The sequence below is a fragment of the Eptatretus burgeri genome, chromosome 15 (assembly GCF_056783735.1).
Source record: "Eptatretus burgeri isolate ZD-2024b chromosome 15, Ebu_testis_v1, whole genome shotgun sequence".
NCBI classification, from domain to species: domain Eukaryota; kingdom Metazoa; phylum Chordata; class Myxini; order Myxiniformes; family Myxinidae; genus Eptatretus; species Eptatretus burgeri.
Window position 1 is genome coordinate 37,090,364 of NC_140975.1, and position 10,000 is coordinate 37,100,363.

At 40.7% G+C, this 10,000-nt stretch overlaps 1 protein-coding gene across 5 annotated transcripts in view; it reads left to right on the forward strand.

The window, feature by feature from the left end:
- The window catches only part of LOC147011936 (ATP-dependent RNA helicase with zinc finger domain-like), a 310,053-nt gene that overhangs the window by 298,279 nt on the left and 1,774 nt on the right, over positions 1 to 10,000 (forward strand). For all 5 annotated transcript variants that reach the window (XM_085857677.1, XM_085857678.1, XM_085857680.1 and 2 more), the window contains exon 28: positions 8,440 to 8,518. In XM_085857677.1, coding sequence (XP_085713803.1) covers positions 8,440 to 8,518 — 79 coding nt within the window. The remainder of the gene's footprint in view (positions 1 to 8,439; positions 8,519 to 10,000) is intronic.

Below are 10,000 nucleotides of genomic sequence, written 5' to 3' on the forward strand. Positions count from 1 at the left end.
CCTTCAGGTTTCGGGGCTGTTGCTGGGCAACACAGACTTTCAGCTCCCTCCAAAGATTTTCTTTTGGGTTCAGGTCTGGAGACTGGCTAGGCCACTCCAGGACTTTGAGATGCTTCTTACGTAGCCACTCCTTAGTTGCCCTGGCTGTGTGTTTCGGGTCGTTATCATGCTGGAAGACCCAGCTACGCCCCATCTTCAATGCTCTTGTTGAGGGAAGGAGGTTGTTGGCCAAGATCTCGCGATACATGGCCCCATCCATCCTCTCCTCAATATGGTGCAGTCGTCCTGTCCCCTTTGCAGAAAAGCATCCCCAAAGAATGATGTTTCCACCTCCATGCTTCACGGTTGGGATGGTGTTCTTGGGGTTGTACTCATCCTTCTTCTTCCTCCAAACACGGCGAGTGGAGTTTAAACCAAAAAGCTCTATTTTGGTCTCATCAGACCACATGACCTTCTCCCATTCCTCCTCTGGATCATCCAGATGGCCAGTGGCAAACTTCAGACGGGCCTGGACATGCGCTGGCTTGAGCAGAGGGACCTTGCGTGCGCTGCAGGATTTTAATCCATGACGGCGTAGTGTGTTACTTATGGTATTCTTTGATACTGTGGTCCCAGCTCTCTTCAGGTCATTGACCAGGTCCTGCCGTGTAGTTCTGGGCTGATCCCTCACCTTTCTCATGATCATTGAGGCTCCACGAGGTGAGATCTTGCATGGAGCCCCAGACCAAGGGAGATTGACTGTTTTCTTGAACTTCTTGCTTATTCTAATAATTGCGCCAACAGTTGTTGCCTTCTCACCAAGCTACTTGCCTATTGTCCTGTAGCCCATCCCAGCCTTGTGCAAGTCTACAATTTTGTCCCTGATGTCTTTAGACAGCTCTATTGTCTTGCCCATTGTGGAGAGGTTGGAGTCTGATTGATTGAGTGTGGACAGCTGTCTTTATTGCAGATAACGAGTTCAAACAGGTGCAGTTAATACAGGTAATGAGTGGAGAATGGGAGGGCTTCTTAAAGGCAAAACTAACAGGTCTGTGAGGGCTGGAATTCTTACTGGTTGGTAGGTGATCAAATACTTATTTCATGCAATTAAATGCAAATTAATTATTTAAAAATCATATAATGTGATTTTCAGGATTTTTGTTTTAGATTCCGTCTTTCACAGTTGAAGTGAACCTATGATAAAAATTACAGACCTCTACGTGCTTTGTAAGTGGGAAAACCTGCAAAATCGGCAGTGTATCAAATACTTGTTCTCCCCACTGTATGTATGTATGCATATGTACTGAATGTGTGTATGTATGTATGTATGTATGTATGTATGTATGTATGTATATGTACTGTATGTATGTATGTATGTATATGTATCTGTACTGTATGTATGTATTTATGTATGTATGTATGTATATGGACTGTATGTGTGTATGTATTTATCTGTACTGTTTGTATGCATGTATGTATATGTACTGTTTGTATGTATCTATGTTTATGTACTGTATGTATGTATGTATGTATATGTACTGTATGTATGTGTGTGTATATGTACTGTATGTATGTGTGTGTATATGTTATGTATGTATGTATGTATATGTACTGTATGTGTGTATGTATATGTACTGTATGTGTGTATGTATGTATGTGTACTGTATGTATGTATATGTACTGTATGCGTGTATGTATGTATCTGTTCTGTATGTATGTACTGTATGTGTGTTTGTATGTATCTGTACTGTTTGTATGTATGTATATGTACTGTTTGTATGTATGTATGTATATGTACTGTATGTGTGTATGTATATGTACTGTATGCATGTATATGTACTGTATGTACTTATATGTACTGTATGTGTGTCTGTAAATGTACTGTATGTATGTTTGTATATGTACTGTATGTGTGTATGTATATGTACTGTATGTGTGTATGTATGTATGTGTACTGTATGTATGTATATGTACTGTATGTATGTATCTGTTCTGTATGTATGTACTGTATGTGTGTTTGTATGTATCTGTACTGTTTGTATGTATGTATGTATATGTACTGTTTGTATGTATGTATGTATATGTACTGTTTGTATGTATGTATGTATGTATGTATGTATGTATATGTACTGTATGTGTGTATGTATATGTACTGTATGTATGTATGTATATGTACTGTATGTGAGTTTGTATATGTACTGTATGTATGTATGTGTGTATGTATGTATATGTACTGTATGTGTGTATGCATGTTTGTATGTATGTATGTATATGTACTGTATGTATGTATATGTATATGTACTGTATGTGTGTTTGTATTTATGTATTTTTACTATATGTATGTATATGTACTGTATGTATGTATGTATATGTACTGTATGTATGTATGTTTGTATATGTACTGTATGTGTGTATCTATGCATGTATATGTACTGTATGTGTGTATGTATGTAGATGTACTGTATGTGTGTATGTATGTATATGTACTGTATGTATGTATGTGTATGTATGTATGTATGTATGTATACGTACTGTATGTATGTATGTATGTCAAATTTCAAGATTTAAAAAAATGTCGATTTTAGAAAATACAACAATGATGTGGTGTTAGGAGGCAGGAATATCACCTTAACATGAGGATGGTACTCAGTTAAGGATGGTGGATGTCCTGGTGCATTATCCAGTATAAGAAGCACCTTGAAAGCCAAGTTGTTCTTTGCCAGATAACCCTTCACCTCATGAATGAAGCTGTTTTCAAACCAGTCTTCAAATGCTTTGGCAATAACCCAGGCTTTTTTTGTTTGATCTCCAAAAGACCGGCAACATGGACTTTGTCTTGCTTTTCAGAGCTCTGGGGTTCTCTGTTCTGAAGACAAGCATTGGCTTGCATTTGAAGTCCCCAGCAGCATTGCGACAAAAGAGAAGGGTGCATCTGTCTTTTGCAGCTTTAAATCCTGAGTTCGTTCCTTTTTTTTTTCGAAATCCAGGCCCGATTGGGCATTTTCTTCCAGAAGAGACCTGTCTCATCTGCATTGAAGACTTGTTCTGACAGATAACCTTTCTCCTCTATCAGCTTCTGAACCTCTTTTGGGTATTCTGTAGCTGCTTCTACATCAGCAGAAGCAGCCTTCCAACCAGCTTGACATGATGGAGGTTATATATAATTTTAAATTTGTCAAACTAGCCCCTGCTTGCTTGAAATGATGATGGTGCTGGAGAAGACTCAGTTTCTTCATCAGGTTGGGCTTCCTTCTTCAGGATGCCAATGGCCTTTCTTCCTATTATGGGTCCACCCACGAGAGCAGTGTTCTGGTTCTGATCTTCGATCCAGACACTCAATCTCTTCTCCATTTTTTCAACAAGGGTGTCTCTGCTGCTAACGCATGATATTGAGATGGAGGCTCCTGCACGAACGCTGGTACGGATATTATCTTCGGCCTTCTGTACCGTCCTAATGGTTGATTCAATCACGCCATATTGCCTGGCCAAAGATGAAGCAGAAACTGATGATGATTTATTCAGGATATCAAGTTTGACCTCCATTGTCATTGTTTTCCTCCTCTTCTTGTCTGGTTGGTTCAAATTGGGTCTTTCGGGAGCCATAATGATCGACGTCAGTTCACTTGATGGCGGCAGATTCGAAGATGGTGACAGGTGTATTTATATACACGAGTATTTATAATTGAATATATATGTGTATATGTATATGTGTATATATATATATATATATATATATATATATATATATATATATATATATATATATATATATATATATATATATATATATATATATATATATATATATATATATATATCGGAGCATAAACAGAGACCAGGGAAATGACACCTAAGGAGTGGCGAATCCTTAATCTCATAATACGCTCGTTGACCGGTGTTACCTCAATTATCATTGGGGTCAGCTTATTGGACACAGCTACAGCAACTCCTTGGGTATGGTAACCATCAGAGCGACCAGACCAATAGTAGGTGTAACCACCCACCATTATCTCGCCGCAATCCGGTCTCCAAACCTCAGAGAGAGCTGCAATCTCGATGTCCAAACGCTTGAGCTCAGATGATAACAGAGACAGGTGATCATCCTCTCTTAGGGATAGGACATTCCAGGCACCCACCCGAAGGGACCGCCTCAGGTTAACCCAAGGAGACCGGCGTCTAGTGGACGACACCTCAGCACCACTCCGACACACTCTCCCGCAATCTGACCCAGGGATGTTACCCTGTGGTTTCCCTCCTATCAAAGATTGGGGGTCCCGAAGGCTTTGCCCCAATCCTGTCATCCGGTGAGCTGCCCTGCGAAGGGAAGCTGCACAGGAGGTACTCCCACGGAGTGGGTTTTCAGATTTTTTTGCGTTTTTGCGTTTTGCGGAATGAAGCGTTTTACGGTGGCCGGAGTGCAAATCCTGCCACCAACCTCCTAATAAGAAGTAACCCAACTGCAGGAGGACGTCCGCAGACACAGTTGGGCACTAGATATGGATGGCCGTTGGCTCACAAGGAGCTCCTCCGCCCTTTGACAGGTTTTGTTTTTAATCCTGCTGGGTGTCCATATCCAAACACCCTCCTCACCAGAAAACCTGGTGGGGGAGACGGTTTAGTCGCCGACAACCCGACCATGGAACAGGTTAGTACAGGTTTACATGGTACCTGTAGCAGGTCACAGATCGAACCTGACCTGACTGATATATATATATATATATATATATATATATATATATATATATATATATATATATATATATATATATATATTACATACACATATATATTACATACACATATATATTACATACACATATATATTACATACACATATATATATTACATACACATATATATATTACATACACACATATATGCAGAAGTAAATAGACACCTTAAATGTATTCATTTCTTCTGTATAAAGCAAGTTTTACTCAGTGATTTGTTCAAATATTCAACTATTTATTTGCAGAAACGAGTTTCTAGGTCTTATCCGACAATTAACTATGCCTCGAACCCAGGGAGCACACGATCTTTGTGATTTTCAAGAGGACGAATTGTTGGCATTCTGCTTTTATGCAATTCACCAGCGAAGGCAAGGAATCCACAGCTTCCCATTCTGGTTGATCTGGGCCCTCAGAAAGGTGTATTCGAGCTGTCAAGCGGTCCATTGAAAAAGCTTCCCATTGCAAGGCAGCAGATGCTGCAGAGGAGGTCCAAGTTCGCTCAAGAACTGCCATGCGGTACCTTCATCAACTGGGCTACTATGGGAGAGCAGCTCGGAGAAAACCTCTTCTTCGACCAACCAACATTCAAAGGAGTGAAAAGTGGGCTGATGAGATGGCCACCAGACACTTGGAGTTTTGACAAACCGTCATTTTTTCTGATGAGTCCCAATTTGCTCAATTTTCTGAGAGTGGATGTGTATGGGTCTCGAGACTTCCCAGTCAAGAGTTCTCTGAACCGATTGCAGCCAACTGTCAAACACGGTGGTTTTTCAGTGATCGTGTGGGGAGCAATCTGGAGCGCTGGTCGGTCAAAGCTTGTAGAGTGTGTTGGCAACATCAACTCAATGATATACATTTCTGTCCTTGAGGATGCACTTCCCCCCATCTTCTCCACTGGTCAGATGGTCAAAAACAACACTCTGTTCACGGAAGATGGAGCTCCATGCCATACTGCAAAAAAGACCAAAGAATGGTAGCACAGAAATGGGATTAAGTGACCTCCATGGCCAATTCAGTCACCTGACATGAATCCCATTGAACACCTCTGGGCCATATTGGATTGAGCTGCGCGGCAAAAGTCCAGGAAACCAACATCACGGGCAGAATTCCCAACCCGTTTACGTGAAGCCTGTCAGAAATCCCATGAGAGAAAATTTTGGAACTCATTAGTTCTTTGCCTGAGATTAAAAGCGTTGAAATCTGCAAATGGCAAATCCACCACATACTAGTTTATGTGTTAAAATGGGTCAAATGTTCTTCAAATGTAAAAAAAATATATATATTTTGAAACCATGGTGTCTATTTACTTCTGTCATGTATATGTATATATGTATGTATGTATGTTTGTATGTATGTGTATGCACGCACGCACACAAACACACACACACACACACACACACACACACACACACACACACACGCACAAAACAACTTCCCTCGTGAGCTTCAAATGAATGTTAAAAAATACTTTTGATGATTCTCTTTTCAAATTCTACTGCTGAGGAAAATTGTTCATTGAAGCATCTCAAGATTCTTCATCCTTTGATATATTCTCCTTACTCTTGAAGCAGACCTGTTAGTTCATAGCCCAGTGAGCACAACATCTCAACCTCTGAGATTCATTCGTGATATGGCAGTTCATTTTGGAGTATCCCTTTTTTTGACTAACTGTCTTGGGGTGTTTATCGGTATATCCCCCTGGAGTTGTCTTCCTGCTCTGCTGTTTTAAATGTGCCCTATCTGAGTGTAAAGGGCAGTGAACTGGCCCGATGGTTCATGTGCGTCCCACAGTTCAGGTAATTGGTGGTTGTGTTACACAAAGAAGAGAGCAAAGATTCCAAGGAGTATTGCATTCATAACTGTTTAAAAATGTAATTCAGAGAAGACAGAATTGAACTAGAAGGGCACTTGGTACCTCCGCCATGCAATGCCTGATCCAGTGGAACATATCGAGCCCAATAACTTTTTGAAGTATTATGCTGTATATCGTTTTTTGGTCCTTTCAATGGTGAGTAATCACTTCAAAAATTAAATAACTCTCGTATCTGGATCCAGATCCGAATCTTCACCAAAATCGAATCACTTTGTCCTTGTCACACACCCAACCTGTCCACAAATTTTATCCGAATCCATCCACAACTTTTTGAGATATCGTGCCCACAGACAGACAGACAGACAGACAGACAAACAAACAGACAGACGTAACCTCCTTCCACCTTCGGTGGTGGAGGTATAAAGGTTGCATATGAAAAAAATGATCTCTTTTAGCCATGATGATACAAAACTATTACTGTGCTGTAGTTGATGAATCAACTTGAATTTTCCTTTGTTTATTTCTTGTAAAAGATGAAAATGATTATCGCTGAGGATCTTGTTGCGGAACCTCTACAGCTGTTTTGTGACTGGAAATCAATATGCTTTTGGGCTTTGCTGTTTAAAATTAGAAATTCTCCTTCATTGGCACAGCAACGTGTGCTGTAATCGATACGTCTTGGCCTTGGTTCATGTAATCATCTTGTCTGGTCTGTGGTCAAGCATCAAGTCGAGCTTTGCAGGTTTTTAGGCAGCTGAATGCAGCGCTCCATTCCTTACACCCAAGCAGCACATTTCCCTTGGTGGCACACTTCTTCTCTTTTTTGTAATTGCCTTTCCCATCCTCCTTCCCAGGATCACTGTTATAATTTGATAGAAAAGTGTTTGAGGCCTAATCATGTTTCTTGTTATCTGTAACACCTCTCAGTCCTTCATTTTTCAGTTTAATTCGCTTTGTGATACATTCACTCGCCGCAGTGACAGTCATTAGTGAATGCTGCCCTTGGTAAGGGTGTGTGTGTGTGTGTGTGTGTGTGTGTGTGTGTGTGTGTGTGTGTGTGTGTGTGTGTGTGTGTGTGTGTGTGTGTGTGTGTGTGTGTGTGTGTGTGTGTGTGTGTGTGTGTGTGTGTGTGTGTGTGTGTGTGTGTGTGTGTGTGTGTGTGTGTGTGTGTTTTTGGTGAAATAGCAAGAAACAGGATGAGGGAAAACAATCTCCATTCAACATGTTAAAGTCGTGTTGTTTATCCACATTAGAATGATTATTATCAAGTGCACTCCTCACCTTGCTCAGAAATACTGCGGTTATTGTGAAAGGTTCGTGTTGGAATCGATTTTGATATCGTCAAGCGTTGGGCAGGACTCGGCCCACTGTCATTCTTACCGTTTTTCATTCCAATTGCATCCACGTTACATTCTTCCTCACTCGTGATTCGCCTTCAGCAATGGCTGCATTCCCACCTCGCATGCTCTTAAGCTGTTACATTGCATTTCAGGCCAGTGCTCTCGTCCACACTCGATTGCATTTTTTTTTTGTATTTGACAAAATTCCTTTAAGTTCCCGAAAGCACTCGAGTGGCATCTCAAAATTGAGCGATGAGAGTGGCCAAGGCCAAAGTGGAAACTTGTTTTTATGGAGGCTTTATTTATTTTATTTGCTCTCTTGTTGTTTCATTTGTAATTTATTTCATGCTTCGTGATGGATGCTTTGCGACAGTACTCGTAACAACAACATGGTTACAGTTATGCAGACCTTAAACAAATTTGAACTTTAGCATTTACCGTATATATAAACTGTTTAGTTTTACGACTCATTATATCAAGAGCTCTCTGAAATTATTAGAATCGCATCGAGCTGAAAACCATCTTTGATATGAAAATATCATTTTAATTTTTACCCCTCATCCTTATTCCCTCTCAGGCCGACGAAAGTGGCCCTGGAAGGCCTTTGTACAAACGGGGTTTAACACAGCAGCCAACACAGCCCTACAGGCCTTTTGGTACGTATCCTTTACTTTAGGGGCTTTCGGGTGGTGAACGTGTGTCCATTGGGAATTTCCTCACCTGACTGTGAAGGACCTATTGTTTCAGGCTTTGTATTTATGAGTTTACCATGCCAGGAGTTCATGGGTGTTTTAAGATCTGCATTTATTAGGTGTGAGCAGTGTCATGCCTACCTCCCCCTCCCCCCCAAAAAAATAGCAATACTGTTTCAGCAACATTGTTCTTTCTGCTTACGATGAGAAATCTGATTGTGCATAAACGATCAGTAGTTCTTGTGCTGCTTGCGTAATGAGGTGCCGAATCAAAACACGACTTGTGATGGATGGTATAGCATTGGCAGTGAAGCATATTGCAAAAGCCATTTAATTAATTGGGTCGTTAGTTGCCATTGAAATGTTTTTATTGCCTATTTACAAAGGCTGAGAATTATGTCAGAGCTGGATGACAGAAGGGTGATGTTCAAAGGGCAATGACGCAGAAGCAGTTGGTATGCAAAGGATGGAGAAATGGGTTCGGAAAAAATACGCAGGCTACCCAAGTGCGGATATACAGACCATACAAGGGAACCAAATCCATTTTAAAGGAGTGGAGAGAACATAATTGGACAGAAAAGGGGAGGTCATTTTAAAGTCGAGAAAAGATCACAAGGACGAAAAGTGGAGGTAAGCAGTAACCCTACATTTAGGGACAGTTACAGTCGTGGCCAAAAATATTGGCACCCTTGCACTTTTTTCAAATAATGCACCATTTTTTCAAGAAAATTGTTGAAATGAAAAAATATTTTGGTTTGCAGTCGAACAAAACTTTTTAAAAGCTGAAAAAATTACTAAATCCGAGCTTATTCCACACAGAAACCTTAAAATGGCTCGGACAATCTTATTGGCACCTTTTAGAAGTTGTTAGAAATAATAGAATTCCAAGCAGGTGATTCTCCTTTATTTTGGAATTGAACTCACCCTGTGGTGAGTCACAGATGCCTGCAATATAAAAATCACTCATTCAAACAGTTTGAATAGAGAAAAGGAGTCATTCTGCTGTTTTGTGTCACTGTGTACCACAATGAGCATGGAGAAAAGAAAGAAAACCAAAGAATTGTCTGAGAAGGTCAAACACAAGATTGTAGCCAAACATGGACAATCTCAAGGCTACAACTCCATCTCCAGAGACATTGATGTTCCTGTGTCCACCATACGCAATGTTATCAGGAAGTTTACGGCCCATGGCACTGTAGCCAACCTCCCTGGACGTGGCCACAAGAGAAAACTTGATCGAAGATTGCAGCGAAGGATTGTTCGAATGGCGGAGAAGTCACCTCGATCAACTGCCAAACAGATTCAAGCTGACCTTCAGACACAAGGTCCAACAGTTTCAACTCGCACGATTGGTCAGCAACTCAATGAAAGGGGGTTTTATGGTAGGGGACCCAGGAAGACCCCACTGCTAAGAGAGAGACAGAAGAAAGCCTGACTGGAGTTTGA